General features: G+C 42.6%; 2 protein-coding genes across 2 annotated transcripts in view; one reads left to right on the plus strand and one right to left on the minus strand.

Annotated features, from left to right (window-relative positions):
• The window catches only part of AKNAD1 (AKNA domain containing 1), a 31,464-nt gene extending 19,813 nt beyond the window's left edge, over positions 1-11,651 (plus strand). Inside the window, exons 18-20 of the mRNA XM_077824528.1 lie at positions 1,226-1,310; positions 3,426-3,573; positions 10,816-11,651. Of these exons, the coding sequence (XP_077680654.1) occupies positions 1,226-1,310; positions 3,426-3,573; positions 10,816-10,968 (386 nt within the window). The 3' untranslated portion in view covers positions 10,969-11,651. The remainder of the gene's footprint in view (positions 1-1,225; positions 1,311-3,425; positions 3,574-10,815) is intronic.
• A 4,746-nt stretch (positions 11,652-16,397) lies between these two features.
• STXBP3 (syntaxin binding protein 3) overlaps positions 16,398-21,870 on the minus strand; it is a 47,730-nt gene continuing 42,257 nt past the window's right edge. Inside the window, exons 17-19 of the mRNA XM_077823546.1 lie at positions 21,489-21,574; positions 19,188-19,336; positions 16,398-17,311 (exon numbers count right to left, since the gene is read on the minus strand). Of these exons, the coding sequence (XP_077679672.1) occupies positions 17,211-17,311; positions 19,188-19,336; positions 21,489-21,574 (336 nt within the window). The 3' untranslated portion in view covers positions 16,398-17,210. The remainder of the gene's footprint in view (positions 17,312-19,187; positions 19,337-21,488; positions 21,575-21,870) is intronic.

The following is a 21,870-nucleotide window of genomic DNA, read 5'->3' on the forward strand; positions in this document are numbered from 1 at the left end:
TAACTAAAATATGGGTGCTCCTTTCCATTTTCCTGTTTGATATTTAGGGGACCTCTTAAATGTCTGTACAGAGCATGGGAGAGGGGAGCTGTTAAAGAAAGTGGCTTGACTTCCACAGCTTATACATAGCACACATAATAAAAGGTGGAAGAGTTGAATGGAATATGTTCGGTACAGGAGAGGGGGCAAGGAAAAAAGATGAGAGGCAGATCAAGATATTTCACCTTTACCCCTTCTTTCCCTGCCATTTACTTCAATTTCATTTAATCTTTTTACTGTGTTCCTCCTCCTCCTTTGTCTTTTGCCTTTTCGGGATTTATTACCCTTCTCATATCAGTTTTTTTGAACCATCATGCCCTACAGGGCTTATTCCTATAGATTATGTTGATGCATTTGCATGCAGTTTTTCCAGCCTCAAATATTTAAAAATTATGAGTCAGGCCCCCACAAAAAGCTTAAGATTTTAAAAAATTATACAATTTTGAATTCTTCTCATTTTGAAGCATTTTGGGTGCACTTAGGCCACAATTTCATTCCTTTCTCCACAATTATAAGGGCTAGAAAGGTAATTTTTTTAATGAAATCTGAGATTCTCACGTATTCAAAAAACTTCTGCAACTGGGGCTTTAAGACAAACAGCAGTCATAATAAAGACATGATAAAATCATGCGAGTCGGCAACACAGTGCATGTTTAAAGAATGTTGGGTTTAATTATTAAATTGATTTAGTAAAGAAATACATCTTTTGGATATTTTTGTTGGTATTTTTCTAATGAAAATTAGAACTAGAGTGGGCATTTCCAGTGGAGACGTTTTTGCAGGGATTCCAGTGGCTGGAGCTGCTGAGTTAGCAAATGTCAGGTCACACAAGGATTCTAAGAGCCAAGGCTGTGGAATAGTAAACTGTTAAAATCCACTTTGTATTGATGAACAATTAGTATTTAACTGCAATTCATAGGGGTGAAAGAGGTACAGCGTCAAGACTGTATGATGCTCTCTGGTAACATACCTGAAAACAGACAACTGGCTCTGATCTTTTACCGTTGTGTGCATGTAATTCCATGCCTAATTTGTCTGTTCCATTACTGCAGTTGGCCAGGGTAACTGAGTGCACACACTTATAAAAAACAGCCTATTCTGTCATTGGTGCTAAATATAAGAAAGTATAGTTTTCTATATATTTATGTTATTTTGTTTACTCTAATTATGGCCTCCAAAATTTCAGCTTCTTCACAGAAGAAAAGAATTGCCGCCGATAGTGTTTTTACAAGTAAGCAGCCAGATCCATTTGTATACAGACTTTCTGACAAGTAAGTTTCAGAGTAACAGCCGTGTTAGTCTGTATTCGCAAAAAGAAAAGGAGTACTTGTGGCACCTTAGAGACTAACCAATTTATTTGAGCATGAGCTTTCGTGAGCTACAGCTCACTTCATTGGATGCATACCGTGGAAACTGCAGCAGACTTTATATATACACAGAGAATATGAAACAATACCTCCTCCCACCCCACTGTCCTGCTGGTAATAGCTCATCCAAAGTGACCACTCTCCCTACAATGTGCATGATAATCAAGGTGGGCCATTTCCAGCACAAATCCAGGTTTTCTCACCCCCCCACCCCCATACACACACAAACTCACTCTCCTGCTGGTAATAGCTCATCCAAACTGACCACTCTTCAAGTGCCCACATATCTATTCAGGGGACACCATCACAGGGCCTAATAACATCAGCCACACTATCAGAGGCTTGTTCACCTGCACATCCACCAATGTGATATATGCCATCATGTGCCAGCAATGCCCCTCTGCCATTTACATTGGTCAAACTGGACAGTCTCTACGTAAAAGAATAAATGGACACAAATCAGATGTCAAGAATTATAACATTCATAAACCAGTCGGAGAACACTTCAATCTCTCTGGTCACGCAATCACAGACATGAAGGTCGCTATCTTAAAACAAAAAAACTTCAAATCCAGACTCCAGCGAGAAACTGCTGAATTGGAATTCATTTGCAAATTGGATACTATTAATTTAGGCTTAAATAGAGACTGGGAGTGGCTAAGTCATTATGCAAGGTAGCCTATTTCCCCTTGTTTTTTCCTACCCCCCCCCCCCCAGATGTTCTGGTTTAACTTGGATTTAAACTTGAAGAGTGGTCAGTTTGGATGAGCTATTACCAGCAGGAGAGTGAGTTTGTGTGTGTATGGGGGTGGGGGGGTGAGAAAACCTGGATTTGTGCTGGAAATGGCCCACTTTGATTATCATGCACATTGTAGGGAGAGTGATCACTTTGGATGGGCTATCACCAGCAGGAGAGTGAATTTGTGTGGGGGGGTGGAGGGTGAGAAAACCTGGATTTGTGCTGGAAATGGCCCAACTTGATGATCACTTTAGATAAGCTATTACCAGCAGGACAGTGGGGTGGGAGGAGGTATTGTTTCATATTCTCTGTGTATATATAAAGTCTGCTGCAGTTTCCACGGTATGCATCCGATGAAGTGAGCTGTAGCTCACGAAAGCTCATGCTCAAATAAATTGGTTAGTCTCTAAGGTGCCACAAGTACTCCTTTTCTTTTTGACAAGTAAGTGTTACCCGTAGCTTTATATAAATTAGTACCACAGAAGATGTGACTATTGAAGATATATAGTGTGGGCCAAATTCACTATTGTCATAAGTGGCACAACTCCATACCTGTACAATATGTACTATATATTAGAATAGTGGTCACTAATGAAAGTAAAATATATAATGTAAATGCAAACTTGAACAGATTTAACTAGATTTTTTTCTGAAACTTTTCAATTACATGGAAGAACTAAAAAATTTGCTAATTCTTTTAGTATAGTATCCACCCAAGAGGTCTCTTTTCATTAACTAAATGTGTCATTATCATTCCAGATAACAAGCCTGGCAGTGACAGCCACGTTGTCTGTAGGAATAATGATATTGCAGTACTGTTTATCCATCTCAGAAATGTCTTTTCCTATTTTTGCTTGTTACTAACATTAAATTATATCTGGAGAATATGAAGTAGGACAGATTCTTAATTATAGTGTTGACAATGTGTGGGGAGGTAGGGAAGATTGGCAAAGAAATTAAATAAATGAAAACCTTTTGGGGCTTCTCTCCTGCTTCCAGAGCAGGCAGTGCTGAAAATTCTAATGAGGATAATTCAGTGATGCCAGATTCCCTGCCCCTTCCCTGAAGGTTTGTCTGTCTGTCTGACTATAAGATGTATGTTATAAATGTAACACTAACTATGCAGTTGCATTTTATGATTAAACAAATGAAGAATTCTACTGAAATTATGATGCAAGGATGCTAAAAAGTTATAGACATTGAATACACATTGTTTAAACACGTTTTCTTTGTTTTGTAACTATAAAATGTTTGTGTATATTTTATGTATTATCTTCTAGAGACAATTTAGAGGCTCCCAAAACCTGCTACTCAAGGATGCATGATACAATTATCTTTTCACCTCAATACCTAGCCAGCAGGAAGGTTTATGGAAGTAAATCAATGATCAATATTAGAAACAAACACATCAGTGATACTGACACAAAGGTAAGAATTTAGAGTGTGATTTTAAAAAATGCCTAAGTGACTCAGGAACAACAAGTCCCACTGACTTTCAGTAGCACTTTTGAAAATCTCACCTATAAATGCTAATGATTATAATCCAACTTGTCTTGCGTTCAGTGCCTTCTGGGGTGCTAAAGGTGTCTTGTTGGCTTTTAAATAGGAAAGTGTGTTATTTATTAACTTGTCATGTTGAAACTGGCTTATTCTTAACTTTTTTTTTTCTTTGGTAAAAAAACGGTTACTCACCTTCTCGTAACTGTTGTTCTTCGAGATGTGGTGTTCATGTACATTCAATCAGGTGTGTGCGCGCTTTGTACAATCCAGCCGGAAGATTTTTCCCTTAGTAGCATCCATAGGGTCGGCCTGGGCACTCCCTGGAGTCGCGTCTTCATGGCACCCAATATAGCGCCTTGCCAACCCCCCCACCTCCTCAGTTCCTTCTTGCTGGCTGTTCCGACAGAGGGGTAGGAGGGCAGGTATTGGAATGTACATGAACAACACATCTCGAAGAACAACAGTTATGAGAAGGTGAGTACCCGTTTTTTCTTCTTCAAGTGCTTGTTCATGTCCATTCCAATCAGGTGACTTGCAAGCCAGAGTTCAGGAGGTGGGGTTGGAGTCATCCACTGATTGGAGTATGGCTCTTCCGAAGGCCACATTGTCTCTGGCCTGTTGCGTGATCACATAGTGTGACATAAAAGTGTGAATTGAGGACCACGTTGCCACTCTGCAGATTTCCAGAGTGGGGACCTGCGCCAGGGGACCTGCTGAGGAGGCCTGAACTCTGGTGGAGTGTGTGGTGATTGGCGGAGCGGGCACCTTCACACTCCCGAATGCATGTGATCCACGACGAGATGGGTTGGGATGAGATAGGGAGACCTTTCATCCTGTCTGTCGCTGCTACGAATAACTGGACGGACTTTCGGAACGGCTTAATTCTCTCTATATAGAAGGCCAGCGCTCTGCGGACATCCAATGAGTGAAGCCTCTGCTTCCTACGGCAGGAATGTGGCTTAGGATAGAACACTGGGAGGAAGTTGTCCTGGTTGATGTGAAACTGGTAGACAACCTTAGGGAGAAAAGCCGGGCGAGGCCTGAACTGAACCTTGTCCTTATGGAATACCGTGTAAGGGGGCCCTGAGCTCTAACACCCTCCTAGCTAAGGTTATCACCACCAGAAATGCCACCTTGTATGAAAGATAAAGCAGGGAGCACGTTGCCAGTGGCTCTAATGGTGGACCGTAAGTCTGGAAAGGACCAGATTAAGGTCCCAAGCAGGGATAGGCTGTCGTGTTTGCGGGTAGAGTCTGTCAAGACCTTTACGAAAATGGCTAACCTCAGGGTTCGCAAAGACTAGTGGCCATCTGCGCCCTGATGGAATGCGGAGATGGCGGCCAAGTGAACCCTTATTGACGACATAGACAGAGCCTATTGTTTAAGATGGAGGAGGTAGTCCAGTATAAATGGCACCGAGGCAAGCGTCGGTGACTGATGGTGCTGCTCCAACCAGAGAGAGAACCTCTTCCTCTTGGCAAGGTACAGTGCTCTTGTGGAGGGCTTTCTGCTGCCAAGGAGAACTTGTCTGACTTGATCGGAACAGAACAGTTCCACGGCATTTAGCCATGGAGCATCCATGCTGTGAGCGATTCAAGGTTCGGGTGCCGGAGGCGGCCGTGATCCTGCGTGATCAGGTCCAGGACAAGCGTTAGGGTGACCGGAGTCTCCACGGACATTTCTAGGAGTGATGTGAACCAGTGCTGGCATGGCCAGGCCGGAGCTATCAATATGATTAGGGCTTGGTCCCTGTGGCTCTTGAGGAGCACCTCGTGGACCAACAGGACTGGTGGGAACGCGTAAAGCAGACGGCCCCCCCATGGAAGAAGGAACACATCCATGATGGAACCCGGGCTGTGATTCAGAAAGGAGCAAAATAGTTGACACTTCCTATTGCTGCACGTGGCTAACAGGTCTATTTGGGGAAAGCCCCAGAGATGGAAAATTTGAGCTCACTATGTCCAGCCAGAGGGACCACTCGTGGCCATGAAAAAATCGACTGAGACGGTCCGCCAGCTCATTCGGTATCCCAGGGCGGTATGATGCCTGCATGTGTATCGAGTGCTCCACACAGAAGTCCCACAGCATGAGGGCTTCCTGGCACAGGGGAGAGGAATGTGCACCCCCGTTTGTTGATATAAAACATTGCCGTGGTGTTGTCCGTAAAGACTGATACACATCTGCCTGATACGTGGGCTCTGAAAACCTGGCACTCCAGGCGCACCACTCTCTGTTCTCCAATGTTGATATGCTGAGCTAGGTCCGCCTGAGACCAGAGACCTTGTGTCCTGAGGTCTCCCAAATGTGTTTCCAATCCCAGATCCGAGGCATCTGTCACTAACGAGAGGACTGGCTGGGGGCTGGTGAAGGGCACTCCTGCACAAACTACCTGTGGGTCGAGCTACCACAGGAAGGAGTCTAATATTGGGCAGGGCAGGGTTACAATGCTGTCCAAAGTGTCTCAAGCCAGTCAATAAACCGATGCTAGCCATGACTGGAGTGGGCGAAGTCTGAGTCTGATATGCTGTACTACATAGGTACAAGCGGCTATATGCCCCAGCAGTTTCAGGCAGTTTCTTGCTGTGGTTGTAGGGAACTGTCTGAGGCCTTGTATGATGTCCCCCAGAGACTGAAACCTGGCTTCTGGGAGGTACACCCTGGATTGAGTCGAGTCTAGCGCTGCGCCTATAAACTGTATCCTCTGCACTGGGGACAGTGTGGATTTGGCCTCGTTGAGAAGGAGACCTAGTTTGAGGAAGGTCCTTCTTATGAAGCCGACCTGCTCCTCCACTTGAGATCTGGAGTGGCCTTTGATCAGCCAGTCATAGAGGTACGGGAAAATCTGTATCTGCCGCTTGCGCAGGAATGCCACGATGACTGCCATGCAATTGGTGAAAACATGAGGTGCTGCTGACAGGCCACAAGGGAGAACAGTAAACTGATAGTGGCTGTTGTTCACCATAAACCTGAGGTATCATCTGTGAGGTGGAACTATTGCTATGTGAAAATACACGTCCTTCAAGTCGAGGGCGGCATACCAGTCTCCTGGATCCAATGAAGGGATAATGGAGGTCAAGGAGACCATGCGGAACCTGAGTTTCTTGACAAACTTGTTGAGCTCCCACAGGTCCAGGATGGGTTCGAGGCCACCCTTGGCTTTCGGTATTAGGAAATACTGGGAGTAGAAGCCCTTGCCCCTTTGCTCCTGAGGAACTTCTTCCATTGCCACTACCAACAGAAGGGTGTGAACTTCCTGTATTAGAAGTTGCTCGTGAGAGGGGTTCCTGAAGAGGGACAGGGAAGGGGGGTGGAAGGGTGGGAGGGCCCAGAATTGGATGGAGTATCCCCTCTCTACCGTGCGGAGCACCCAGCGGTCCGAGGTGATATGGGACCAAGCATGGTAGAAAGGGGATAGATGGGACGAGAAGGTAAGAGGGGTTGGATCCAGTTGTGGTACTGGTGTGCCATCCTCGACCGCACCTTTAAAAGGGATTCAGGGGCTGGGTGGAGGCTTGGGCTGGCCAGAGCTCTGCCCCGAGGAGTGGTGCTGCCACCTCCTACCGCTCCTATTCCTCCTATGAGGAGCATCTTGGTGGTTCTGGGGTTGGCAGAACGTGGAGGGAGGCTGTGGCCGGAAATGCCTAAACTGGGTGGCTGGTGTATGGAGCCCCAAAGATCTTAGGGTGACCCTTGAATCCTTCAGACTATGGAGTCTCTTATGCGTTTTGTTGGAAAAGAGGGCCGGACCCTCGAAGGGGAGGTCCTGGATTGTTTGCTGGATCTCGTGGGCCAGATCGGAGACCTGCAACCAGGAGCCCCTTCTCATACAACCCCCGTGGTGGTCATATGTGAGGCTGCATCTGCTGCGTCCAATGCCGCCTGTAGGGAAGCTCGGGAGACCAGCTTTCTCTCCTCCACTAATGCAGAGAACTCAGTGCGAGAGTCCTGTGGCAGGAGCTCCACAAACTTGGCTATCGCAGCGCAGGTGTTGTGTGCATATCTGCTCACGATGGCCTGCTGGTTCGCGATGCGGAGCTGTAGTTCCCCAGTAGAATAGACCTTCCTGCTGAACAGGTCGAGTCTTTTCACCTCCCTATTCTTAGGGGAGGGGCCCTGGAAGCTGCATCAACCACCAGTGAGTCGGGGTATGGGTGGGTATATAAATGTTCATATCCCTTAGAAGGGACAAAGTAGGGTCCTTAGGGTCCTTGTTTGGTGCTGGTTCGCACACCGTCGGCGCCGGAGCACTGCGGACTGACGATGAAGTACTCAGCGTGGGTTCTGCGGATCCGGGGTCAGAATGGGGTCCCAGTGCTGCTTCCATCAGCAGGATCTTAAGTCTCTGCTCCCGGTCTTTGATGGTCCTAGGTCGAAAACTCTTGCAGATCCTGCATGTGTCCTTTTGGTGACTCTCCCCGAGGCATCGCACACAAGAAGTGTGGGTCACTCTTGGGCATAAACTTGCACAGTCCTCACAGAATTTGAACCCTGGGGATCCGGGCATACCCCAGAGGCGGGGAAGGGAGGGGAACCCCCCAAACAAAACTAAACTACTACAAGAACTATTTCTAACTAACTATTTACACTATTGTACAATTAACTACAGGGGACCCTGCCAAAGCACTTGCAAGCAACAGTGAGCAATGTTCCAGCTAGCCGCCACTGGTGGTAAGAAGGAACTGAGGGGGTGGGGGGTTGGCAGGGCGCTATAGTGGGAGCCATGAAGGCATGACTCCAGGGGGCGGCCAGGCTGACCCTACGGACTCTACTAAGGGAAAAATCTTCTGGCTGGTGTGCACGTGGCGCGCTCACACCTGGTTGGAATGGACATGAACAAGCACTCGAAGAAGAATAGTAGGTTCCATTTTACTCCAGTAAAACCAATATATCCCTAAATAAACTTCAGCACAAGGCATAAGTATTGTCATTGACCCAGCTGCAGGGTGCCAGTGAGGAAGTTGAGATACATCAGTCACTCTTAGAGATCTGGAGTGCGATTCTGTGCTATGCCTCTAAAATCCACAGTACGGAACTTGCAGCTTAGATAGACAGGAGGTAGACACTTTCCTGATCTGGGGCTGCTTTGTTGCCTATGATGTAATTTAGACAGCCCTGGAGGCCTGTCTATACTACAGCAGTCTCCCTGGGATTCCCAGAACCTCCACAGTGCTATATCTAGAGCTTCTCCCTCAACACACCTCTCCCTCCTGCTGTATGCCCCTTACACCAGAACTTGGGAGAGGATCCTTGGAAGGCAGTCTTATGGCTATTGCCTGCAGCACCTGCACTGGGGGAATCGAATCCTCCCTTGGGTGGATACAGGGATTTTAGGGGTCCTTTTACAGAGTAAAGGGGCTAAAGCTGGGGCAGAGATCTGGGGCTAAAGTTTGGGCTGTTACGCTTTACATACCACAAGCTAAGAAGCAGTCACACTCTAGGCACTTCATGCACCAGCCTGTAGTCCTAGGTGGCTCCTAAATGCCACACTCATGCAGTGGGAAAAGGATACTTTAGGGCTAGCACTATGGAAGTGTGGAAATCCCATGGGTGCAATGGCTTAAACAGTTAAAAAATATAAAGTATGAGCTAACTCAGCCCTGTGGCAGTCCACCACGGGACTCCAGTGTCAGAGTAACCTGAAGGGCTTCTCAGTCCTAGTCCTTCCAGTCCACCCCTTTCCTGGTGCCAGAATTCAGTTGTGTTGTTGTCGGATCTCATTCAGGACCCCTGTCTGTTGTCCTGTCTATTGTCTGTACATGCAGTTGCATCACACTTCTTAACTACAGGGTACTGCTGGTTCCCTGTTATCAATAGCTTGTGTTCCTACTCAGCTTTTCACAGTCAAGTCCTAAGCTGCTACCTCCAGCTTGCTCTCGCTGTCAGGCTGTCATCGGGCTTTCTTCTTGAGCCCGATACCCACAAGCCCTCAGGTTGTTGCTTCTTTTTCCTGTTCCTCAGAGAGCTCTCTTACTGCCCAGATCCTTAACTAGGTCCCTATTCCTTCCAAAATAGCTCACAGACCCCCCAATCCTTTTCTTCCAGTTCCTATCAGAGGAGAAAAGGGTCCCCACTCATGGACAAGCAGTTTCATTATGGTTCAGTTGAGGAATTTATTTCATCAAGATTTATTGGCAAAATATAATTGATGTTTCAGACTTTAAAAATGTCATTTGAGGATATACTTTGCTAACCTTTTTACTGCACGACTACCTAAAGTATTATTTTAGATACGCTCAATGTCTTATTTGTGGGTGTATCATACCATACTTTTTTAACCAACAGCAGGGAATAGATTCATTCTCAAACGTTTAATGTTTACTACAATTAAGATTGTGTGCATTACTTCAGGTGGCTTTAGTGTGGATTCATGAGTGCATTTGCAGACACAGAAATCATGAAACCAAATATCCAAAAACAACCAGACGTACGCTTCTCCAAGTCCAGGGCCGAGGGGAGGCACGGTGGTGGATTATAGAACAAGCTTACTCCATAGTGGCAATTCCTGTTGCGTGGAACTCTGCCCGGCTCCCCTCTCTGGGTGTTGCAACGTGGCACGTGGGGTCGCGGCACGTGGGGTCGCAGCACACTCAGGTCTGGTCCTGCGGGCCAGGAGCTGTTGCTGTGGGGCAAGCTCTCCAGCCACTTCCCACCCCCCTGGAGACTGGGGCAGAGGGTGATGCTGTGGGTGGTTGGTGTCCCCTCAGTTTAGTATAGTGCACCCATTGCATCAGCAGGCTACATTAGCCCTTTCTGCTATTTCTTCCCCTTATTTTGATTAATGGCTGAGGGCCACCCTTCTCTATGCTAAAAGAGTTTCTTTGTACTTGTAGAAGAGAATGACATATAGCAGACCTGGTACCCTCCAGTACACATCCTCCTCCCCAACTCTGCATAGATTTCTTACGTACACAGCTTTATATGTGGCCATTGAATAGGCTGCACACAGAAGAATACAAGCACCTGCCCTGCCAAAAAAACCCAAAACCCTACCTGCAGCACTTTTCCAAATACTTTAAGGTAGACTTGTTGAAAAGGTTACATAGATCCCAGATTGAACATTCCTTCCCCTTCTGTTTTTTTGTGTTTGGGAACATTTATCTTTAAGCCTGTGTATTATCGGATAAAGTAGATAGTAAGTATCCTACAATTTGACTGTTTTATGCCTAACAGATTTTAAACTCTACTTTGGATCATGCACTACAGACTGCAACCAGTTTGAAGGAAACTACAGAACGAATGGTACAAGTAGTTGCAGAAGATCTAGCTAAAGTCAAAACTCATCGAGCTAAGCAGTTTTTTAGCTGGCCTGTTTCAAACATTTGAATTTGTCAGCTGAAATGTAGAGACAGAACTCTGAGTTGTGAAAAATTGGATTAACAAATAGTACAAAAGTTAGGAGAACAGCTGCCCTTATGTGTGGTATTAGCAACAGGTTAAGAGCAGAAAAACAGAGTGCCAGGTTTATAAACCAACAGCCCTTGAAAGCTGTCACATCTGTTAGTGAAGAATGGCCATAGAGCTGACTTCCCTCAGCCTTCAACAATGGTAGTTCTTTATAGAATTGCTCTAGGTAACCAAGCTTAGCTGTAGTTTCTAAAATGTGTAATTTGGGGCCAGGAAGAAAACATCTCATTCATCAGTGTGTTCTCAGCAGTATCACAGCCCAGCTCTGTATCCTGCTTGTTACTGAACATCACAGAGGGAAATAACTGAAACCCTTTGTTTCTGGATAATCTTTTAAAAATGAGTTTTAGCTGTGACATTGAATATGTCCTTCAAAAATTGACAAAGAATAGGCTGTATTGTTAAGCATCCGCTTTTGTGCATCTCAGTAAATGCTCTTTCATCATTCCTGTTTATATTCCAAAATGTCAGTATCTGTACAGTGACATTCTTAGTATCTGTTGGATTTAGCTTTCATAAAACAGCAAATACAAATCTTCAGCTATTTCAGCATTATGAATAAAAAAATTACAAAGGGGATAAGCTTCTCCTATGCCTGTACAGAAATTTGTCACTAGTAAACTGATTGTATATGTATTCTGAAATGCAGTGAGAGTGATTTAGTGCATGAAGCTTGGCGATTAAGGACCAATCACACACAGATACTACTAGCATTCTTTTTAATAACAAAGTATAGTCTCCCTACTGTGTGAAGTTAACTCCCAAATATGCATGGGTAAAGGGGCAGGGGTCTCATAACTGTCCTCAAAGATTGTGACCATAGTTAAAAGAAACAAAGGTCAAGTATACTGAGTAATACTTGGAAGAAGATTGCTCTTACTTTTCCCCGTCTAGGGGTGGGTTAGATGTTTGAACAATGTTGATCTATACCGTGTCTAGATTTGATTTTGACAAATAGAAACTAGTTGAGAATTTGAAAGTAGAAGGCAGGTTGGGTCAAAGTGATCATGAAGTGGTAGAGTTCATGATTCTAAGGAGTGGTAGGAGGGAGAACAGCAAAATAAAGACAATGGATTTCAAGAAGGTAGACTTGAGCAAACTCAGGGAGTTGGTAGGTAAGATCCCCTGGGAAGCAAGTCTAAGGGGAAAAACAATTGAAGACACTTAACAGTTTTTCAAAGAGACATTATTAAGGGCACAAGAGCAAACTGTCCCACTGCATAGGAAAGATAGGAAGTATGGCAAGAGAACACCTTGGCTTAACCAGGAGATCTTCAATTAAATCAAAAAAGAGAATCCTACAAAAAGTGGAAACTATGTCAAATTACAAAGCATGAATATAAACAAACAAGTATGTAGGGAAAAAAATAGAAAGGTCAAGGGACAAAACAAAAATCAAACTAGCTAGAGACAAAGGGTAACAAGAAAACATTCTACAAATACATTTGAAGCAAGAGAAAGACCAAGGACAGGGAGGAAAAATAACAGAAAATGTGGAAATGGCAGAGGTGCTTAATGATTGCTTTGTTTTGATTTTCACCAAGAAGGTTGGTGGCAATTGGATGTCTAACAGTGAATATGAGGCAGGATCAGAGGCTAAAATAGGGAAAGAACAAGTTAAAAAGACAAATTAGATGTCTTCAGGTCACCAGGGCCTGATGAAACACATCCTAGAATACTCAAGGAACAGACAGAGGAGATACCTGAGCCATTTGTGATTATCTTTGAAAAGTCATAGAAGACAGGAGAGATTTCAGAAGACTGGAAAAGGGCAAATATAGTGCGAATCTATAAAAAGGGAATTACAGACCAGTCATCTTAACTTCTATATCCGGAAAGATAATAAGGTGATAAGTAACAGCATGGATTGTCAAAAACAAATTGTATCAAACCAACGCGATAGCTTTCTTTGACAGGGTAACAGGCCTTTGTGGATGGGGGGAAAATGGTAGACGTAATATATCTTACCTTTAGTAAAGCTTTTAATACAGCCTTACATGACCTTCTCATACACAAACTAGGGAAATGCAACATAGATTGAACTACTGTAAGGTAGGTGCAAAACTGGTTGGAAAACCTTTCCCAGAGAGTAGTTATCAGTAGTTCAGTCATGCTGGAAGGGCATAATGCATGGGGTCCTGCAGGGATCAGTTTTGGATCTGGTTCTGTTCATCAACATCAATATCTTCATCAATTATTTAGATAATAGCATAGAGAGTAGAGTATACTTAAAGTTTGTGGACGATACCAAGTTGGGATGTGTTGCAAGTGTTTTGGAGGATAGGATTAAAATTCAAAACGATCTGGACAGACTGGAGAAATGGCCTGAAGTAAATAGGACAAAATTCAATAAGGACAAATGCATAGTCCACTTAGGAAGGAACAATCACAATCAGTTGCACACATACAAAATGGGAAATAACTGCCTAGAAAGGAGTACTGCAGAAAGGGATCTGGGGGTCATAGTGGATCACAAGCTAAATATGAGTCAGAGTAACACTGTTGCCAAGTAAAACTAACATTATGGGATGTATTAGAAGGAGTTTTGCAAGCAAGACACAAGTAGTAATTCTTATGCTCTTCTCTGTGCTGATTAGGCCTCAACTAGAGTATTATGTCCAGTTCTGGGTGATGTTTCAGGAAAGATGTGGACAAACTGGAGAAAGTCCAGAGAACAAAAGTAATTAAAGGTCTAAAAAACATGACCTATGAGGGAAGATTGAAAAAAAATTGTGTTTAGTCTGGAAAAGAGAAGACTGAGAGGGGACATGAAAACAGTTTTCAAGCATATAAAAGGTGTTACAAGGAGGAGGGAGAATTGTTCTCCTTAACCTCTGAGGATAGGACAAGAAGCAGTGGGCTTAAAATTGGATCAAAAGAGGTTTAGGTTGGACATTAGGAAAAGCTTCCTGTCTGGGTGATTAAGCACTGGAATAAATTTCCTAGTCACTGGAGATTTTTAAGAGCAGGTTAGACAAACACCTGTCAGGAATGGTCTGGATAATACTTAGTCCTGCCCCGAGTGTAGGGCACTGGACTGACTTCTCCAGGTCCCTTGCAGTCCCATGATTCCATGTCCCATAAGATAGGGAGATGGTCACAATTCATGTAAAGTTTTACGCCCCCTACTTTGGCTTTGGAGTGAGCCACTAACAGTTTATGGTTTATATGCGAGTTTTTTTGTGTTTTTTTTTTTTTAATTTAACTGCAGCATAGCTATTTTCTCCATTAGTTAAAACTAGCCACTGATAGTGACTAGAGGAAGCAGTAAAGCTGAGCAATTCTTCTTTTAAAAAGGTAAATGTTTAGTTTACATAGCATGCAGCAACTCAAACATGAGAAACTACAGTAATTATTTTTGGACTATAGTGTAGTAATCAGATTTCTTGTTGTCAAGCATCTCTATACAGCCAGTTAACTGGCAATCATCCTTATTAGCCACTGTTTGGATTAGGTTTTTTTGCAAGATTGGTCCTGCTTTGAGCAGGGAGTTGGACTAGATTACCTCCTGAGGTCCCTTCCAACCTTGACAGTCTAGGATTCTAAGAGCAGAATGCTAGATTTAGGTTATTAAAACCACTTGGTTTTGTTATGTGCAGATCATTTAAACAAACCCAAGAGGACAGATTCACATTAGCATTTTAAAACACAGGTGCTGGAACTAGCGGTGCTGCTGCACCCCTGGGTTAAAGCGATTTCCATCATATATGGGGTTTAACAGTTTGGTTCAATGGCTCTCAGCACCCCCACTATACAAGTTGTTCCAGCAGTTATTTTAAAACATCAACTTTTATCATGATTTAAGTCAGGGAGCAGGAAATTTTGATTCAAATTGATTTTAATCACATTTTGCATTTGTACTTAAATTAGTTGTTCTAAAGAAAGGTTCATTACCATTGAAATTAGTTGCAAAACAACATTATATTATATTTGGAGACTGCACTATACCGATACACATTTATTCAGATTCTTAACTTTTACATTGATAGAAAATGGTGAATGATTTTTTACTAGCTTTATTTTACTCTAGATTTTATGTCAAGCTGTAATTGGAGGGAAACAATTCAATTAAAAAAGTACAAACACACTGGTGTTAGTTAAATAAAAACTACCTTTCTGCTGGATACATAAGGGAGAAGAAAGTGTATCCAAACATGTTTTGTTTAAAAAAAAGCTTTAAAGGCAAAGGCAGCATTAACTGTAGCTAGTGAATTGACAAGACTGTCTCTGGTCACTGTGAGCCAGGTTTTCAAAGGTATTTAGGTTCCTAAAGAATGCAGATAGGCACCTTGTGGGATTTTTAAAAGTGCCCAAGCATGTCCAGTGCCTAACTCAGGGGTGGGCAAACTTTTTGGCTTGAGGGCCTCATCGGGGTTCTGAAACTGTATGGAGGGCTGGGTAGGGAAGGCTGTGCCTCCCCAAAGAACCTGGCCACCACCCTCTGTCCACTCCCTCCCACTTCCTGCCCCCCTCAGAAACCCTGACCCATCGTACGCCCCCTGCTCCTTGTCCCCTGACTGCCCCCTCCTGGAACCCTGCACCCCTGACTTCCCCCCAGAGTCCCCTGCCCCTTATCCAACCCCACCACTCCCTACTCCCCATCAGGAGCTCGGAGCCCCACCACCCAGAGCATTGGCGGCAGAGCAAGCTGAGGCTGCGGGGGAGGGAGGACAGCAGGGGAGGGGCCGAGGGCAAGCCTCCCCAGCCAGGAGCTCGAGGGCCGGGCAGGAGGGTCCCGTGGGCCCAAGTTTGCCCACCTCTGACCTAACTCCTATTTAAACCAATGGGAATTAGGTTGAAAATCTGGCCCCATGTCCTTAAATCTTGAAAAGTTAGATCTTATCCTCTCCAACCTTGTTTTCATTCATAGACTGGAAAAGGAAAAATAGGCATTTCTACTTTTTCAACTTTGAATGAACTAAACCAAATAAAGACAAATATTCCTTCTGCATCTGCCAACTAAATGGAGACCAAAAGTAAAAGCTTTTCTGCATATTTTTATTCAAATGGTTAATTACAGTAAGTTTACACTTTAAATACTTTTCCTTTTTAAAAATAAACCTGTTTAAAATTGAATTTTGAAATCGACAAACAATGATTTTTCTCCACCCTGACGAACTACTCTCAACCACTCTTATTTTAAAAAAAATACACTGGAGTATTTCACTGCCCACATGACATGAACAAACAAGAGGGGGGTACTTTGCAATGCAGTGGCAATAAAAAGGTAGAAAAAGTGAGATTTCCCCCAAAACTTGGCTTAGAAGTATCTGAATTGTCACCAGGAAATCTTCGTTAGATTAGTTCACAAGCAACTCAATTTACAAAATAGATGTACCATGCACACACAATAGTGGGGAAATTTTTTAATAAATCAAAGCTGCTTATTTTTTTTGTGAAGAACAACATGGGGAAAGTCTTAAACAGTAGTGTTCATGCACTGAAACATTTCATATAAGATGGACAAGCACGTTCTCCGGAGTTCTTTACTGAAAGTAAAACCATTTCTTTTAGTACTTCCATAATTAATTCCCCTCCCCTCACAATCTACCATCTGAAAGCACCAGTCAGTCAGTCAGTCATATTTTACCCGAGGATTTTTCACAAGACAATATAAATTTCCATTTTTAATATAAATTGTTTTAATTGAATTTTACATATTGCAAGAGACATTGCACTTATAATCTTACCATATGCTTATATTTACAGCTTTTGCCTCTGAAACTTCTAAGTCTAGGTACTTTTATGGCAGTTTCAGAAAACCTCTCCAGTTTCCAGCATAGAAAGCTATCATAATTACTGAAAAAGCCATTAGTATATATACACACAAACATGATGATTTCTTAAATTCTACAATGATTTGTTGCAGTGGTAAAAATGCCAGTTTCAGAAAGCACTTTACCATGAAATGGTGTCCATACCCAATACAATATAAAAACAAAGTGTTAGACACTTTTCCCCTCTTCTTCCTGCCCATAACTCCCAAAAGAAAAGCAGCAAATTTAAATTATAAAAAGATACTCCATTAGTTGAGGGTGTGTACTGTCCCAAATACATCACCAGAAAAGTTAATTCCATTAAAATATTTACATGCTATTTATATTATGTGATCTCTTAATAAATTTTTAGTTAATCATTACTGAAATAGTACTGCGTGAACATTACAGTTTCTCTTCATCCTTAATGCAAAATGTATCCTTTGGTTTATTAAGCGTCTTTACATCATCCAGCAGTCTTCTGGGTGTCAAAATATGAGTGGAGCCTGGTAAAACAGAATACACTTTTAGATGGATGCAGCTAACTATGTATGATTTGCAGACATCAGCATGACTCACTACCAAATCAAAATTGCATGTTAAGTATTTTTATTGCACCTTTCATACGTTAAAGTAGTTTAAAATGCTTTACTTTAATGATTTTGATGCTGCACATGCAGTGATTATGGAAGCAAATGCTCCTCCCACCCCAAGGTAGGGGTGGCTTTGACTGTCAGCAGGAGAACAAAACCTTGGGGGCCTTTCAAGGATTCCACTCCTCCTCCCCGCCATATAGGTTTGAGAAGTGGAGAATCAGTACTCAATAGGCTGTGCTCTTCTGTACAGCTTATTTGCTTCCACATACCCACAGCTGCCATAATCTGAGCACCAGGAAGAAAAGATCTCCTCCTCCCTCCCCCACTTTTGGTATTAGAGGACGACCAGGGTTCGGGGCTGTGCTGTGGGTACCTTGCTAGTCCCCTTTTAAGGGCTAGGAAGGAGTGGCCTGGGCAGTGAGGAGTAGTTTTTTTGCCTGCCTCCCAGTAGCCTAGGGAGGCAACAGTTTGGCTAGGTTGTAAAACGCATTTTGTCACAATGTTGCAGGTGCCCAATGCAGGTTATTGTTCAACAGGATTCTCTGATAAACCCGAGTTGGAAGCAAATTAGGAGATATCTCCTAAAGAAGGTAGGGAATGGGGCTGGGCTTCTACTGTCTGGAACAGTAAGGAGACGCCTTTTCCCCACTCCCTTAACCCTCATGCGAGGTGATGGAGTCCCAGAAGCTGTGCTAGGATCAGGTTAAACAGAGTGTGGGGGAGGGGAGCTGATGGCAGCCATTCACCAAGTAGAACAGATTACAAAGGACAGATGACCTGCACTGGATGAGTTGCTGCTGGATGGTTTCCTGATGTGTTACTTAAAGTTGCAGCCTAGTTAAATCACATTCCTGGTGTCCTGTCTTCCTTCTTGTGATGTCTGGGACAATAGCAGCCACCATTATGCCCTCTCTGAGCAACAGCTCAGTCAGCTCTGGACATCAGACTTTTTTTTTTAAAACTGAAGTTTTACTCCTCTGACACATATGATAAGATTTTTAATGGCTATCTAGACAGAGTAACAGCAGCTGGTAGAAGGACTATCTCCAATAATTCCTGCAGCATCTATACTGGTAAGATCAATTCTTGGCATGTGTCTTGAAACAGCCAGGACCCACACAATTCTCAGCCTTATGTGGACTTCATCAGAAGTAAATGATTGACCCCTGGCTAGAACTAGAAGAATGCTGCCAAAAATTCTGGGCCAAACTGAAGCCATTTCAGTTATTACTGCAGAAAAGTTTTCTAAGTCAGTAATATTTTTGCACTACTCTGGTTTGTGTTTTCCAGTTTCAGCTGGTAACAGTAACTGCAACAAGTTCAGTAATGGGCTAGATGCAAGTGAATGCAAATATGAAAAAATAGTAGTTAGGAGATTCACTGTAAAGCGTACCTTTAGCGATTCAGTGGCATGACTCCTGTGAGTCATACATCTGATTCAGTAATTTAGAAATTCGGATACTACATTTCAGCAGCAAGACTGAGGTCTGAATTGTCTCACATTGGTTACAAATTCTTCTTTAGGGATTTTCAGGGTAATTGTGGGAACATGTCTTTTTAGAACAAGAAACTAAAGACAACAGCCATAAAGGACCAATTCAGATCTAGGGATACTGGATGCAGTTTCAAAAGAGCATAGTAGCCATCTGATGCTTTTTTTAGCCTGACCTAGGGGACACAGAAAAATATGCTTCTGTTTTTCAAATATGCACTTAACTAAACATCATTAGCCTCAAATGAAGCACCTCATCTCATCTACTATGTCCTCTTCCCTAGACAGGCTTACCAATAACAACTTCACAAGATTTGTAGGCTTGAGAAACTTCATAAGCACTGCGCATCTCAGAGTATGTGATGCCTCCAATTACAAAAACGATCAGCTTTGAACCACTCTTTCGGTCATCCAGGTAACTAGTCCTGGACTTCTGGCGAGCACTGTAAAATAGTTCATAAAAAAAACTGAGCACATAAAAGCACAGTGATATATTGCATCTAGTTTCATCACCCACATAGTGTAATGTACTAGTAAAAAATGACAGAAAATGTCCATGTTTGCAGTATTGCTATAGATTTCAAAAGATAGACTGGGAGCTTAAATTCATAACTTTGTTGGACACTAAAAATCATGGTCTTCATTATTACAACAATCTGTAAGCCACTAACCCCTTTTTGGCCCTATGACAGCAGAGGTGTTAATGGGCTATGTCACCTTCAATGGTCCCTTAGAATGTGTATTAGTTACTTATGCTAAACAAATCTGTTCATCTCATATTTAGCTGTGATACTGACTACCTTTCCAAAACCTGAAGAAGAACTCTGCAGTTCAAAAGCTTGTCTCTTTCACTAACAGAGGCTTGTCCAACAAGATGATACCATCTTACCCACTTGGTCTCAGAAAATTTCCATGCAAGTCTGACCAATTAACCATTTCAGGAAAACTTAAAGAAAATTAGACAAGTATTTTTCACAGCTGTGTAGTAAAATATCTTTTGACTCAAATTCCCTTTGTAAGTCATCCAATTGTAAGTCGCAGTTAATTTTTTTTTTTTTTTTTTTTTGACAAAAAGCGTACTACACCATAAATACAAGTCTAAAACTACAGTTATCACAAAAGGAAAAAGTAAATACAAGCGAGAAATTTGAGATGCACTTGGACTATGTTTTTTTATATATATATATATATATATATATATATATATATATATATATATATATATACACACACACACACACACACACACACACACACACACACACACTTCTCAGAGAGAAGCTTGAAAATTCTGAATCCAAATGATCCAATTACACCTTTCCCCAAAAAAGGTTCATCTCCTTTAAGTCAGACAAACATCACCGTTCTAGCCTTCTCAATACCTAGCTATAAATAGCACCATGATGAAGGGTGTCTGGCCAATACTGAAAAAGACTGCTGACATTGTGGGACAGCTGCTGGAGGACTATTAGGTCTCAGTCTCTCCATTTGCCCTGCATTGACCTCAATAGGTCAGCAAACTACTAATGCCCCAACAGACACCCAACTTCAAATCTGTGACTAGCCAGAAAATTGTGCCCCTACCTATCCTACAGACAAAGACCCTGCCTACAATGATCAACATTTGTGATAGCCAACATTGATTCTTGCAGCTCACATCTGACTCCACACATTGAAAATAGCTTTAACCAGTACTATGCAAAGATTCACTGAACACATAAACAGCACCCCTCCCTCCACTATACTCCCCATGCTAGTTGTCCATTGAATACAGAATTAATCTGAAGGTCACTGCTATTTGAAGACTTCCATGGGACTGGACCTAGCTACCAGTGATCATCTCTCTCTAGAGAGCCACCAATTTCCACAAGAGTTAAATTCCACTAGGATAACTAAATTGTTCAGTAAGGGGAGGCTTGTGAGTACAGGAGACAACTTTCACAAAACTCAGACCTAGCCTACAGACTTCACTCTTTTCAGAAAAAAATGATGGGAGTGGTCACTAAATGCAAAAAAACCATTTCTTCAGCCTAATACAGACACACACAACACACAATTCATACACAAACCACCACTTATAAACTACTCAAGCTAACTCTCCAAAAAGGTGACTTAATTCTAGTAAGAAGGAGGTTAGTTTTATTTTAAATATGTTGGAGGCACTCAAACTACAATTATGAGCTATATAAGTAACTAGCTTGAAGGTCAAACAGAGGGGTTCTCAGACTTTTGTACTGGTGATCCCTTTCACACAGCAAGCCTCTGAGTGAGACCTCCCTTATACATTAAAACACACCTTTTTATATACTTGACACCATTATAAATGCTGGAGGCAAAGCGCAGTTTGGGGTGGAGGCTGACAGCTCGCAACCCCCTGAGGGATCCTGACCCCCAGTTTGAGAACCCCTGGTCAAACAGCTAAGCTCCACAGATCATTTCAGATGAACTGAAATGCTTTTCAGTAGATTTTATACTAAATAGTTACTTTGGCCCCTAGCGTGCATTATTTCTCAAAATGAAAATTATACAATGCACGCAAGAAAATACAGTGAGAATAGTAAATTATTATTCTGAATGTAAATTGTAACAATTTACCTTACTGCCCCTGAACCATTCCAGGCTGCAGGGCACTGGGAAAAGTAAGGCCATTCTTTTGAATCTAGTTTGTTTTCTATAGCATCCTGGAAGGGAAAAAAACATTCATTTTAACCAGTTATGTTAACTTGAAACACTATACATATACAAAACCCCATAAATTTCAACTCCTGACAAGGCTGTCTGGTTTAAAACTTCAATCAAGTCAAACAGATTTCACAAGAACCAGTGCTCCTACTGTGAAAAAGACTAAGCACCACACCAGATCTATATTTAATTACTGTAGTGCTGAAAGTAATTTGTGACAGACTCCATGTATCATGATGAGGAAGAAAAACAGAAGGAAGTAATTTCTAACTAATTTTTAAACACATTGATTTAA

This window comes from Eretmochelys imbricata, chromosome 8, assembly GCF_965152235.1.
Source record: "Eretmochelys imbricata isolate rEreImb1 chromosome 8, rEreImb1.hap1, whole genome shotgun sequence".
Lineage (NCBI taxonomy): Eukaryota > Metazoa > Chordata > Testudines > Cheloniidae > Eretmochelys > Eretmochelys imbricata.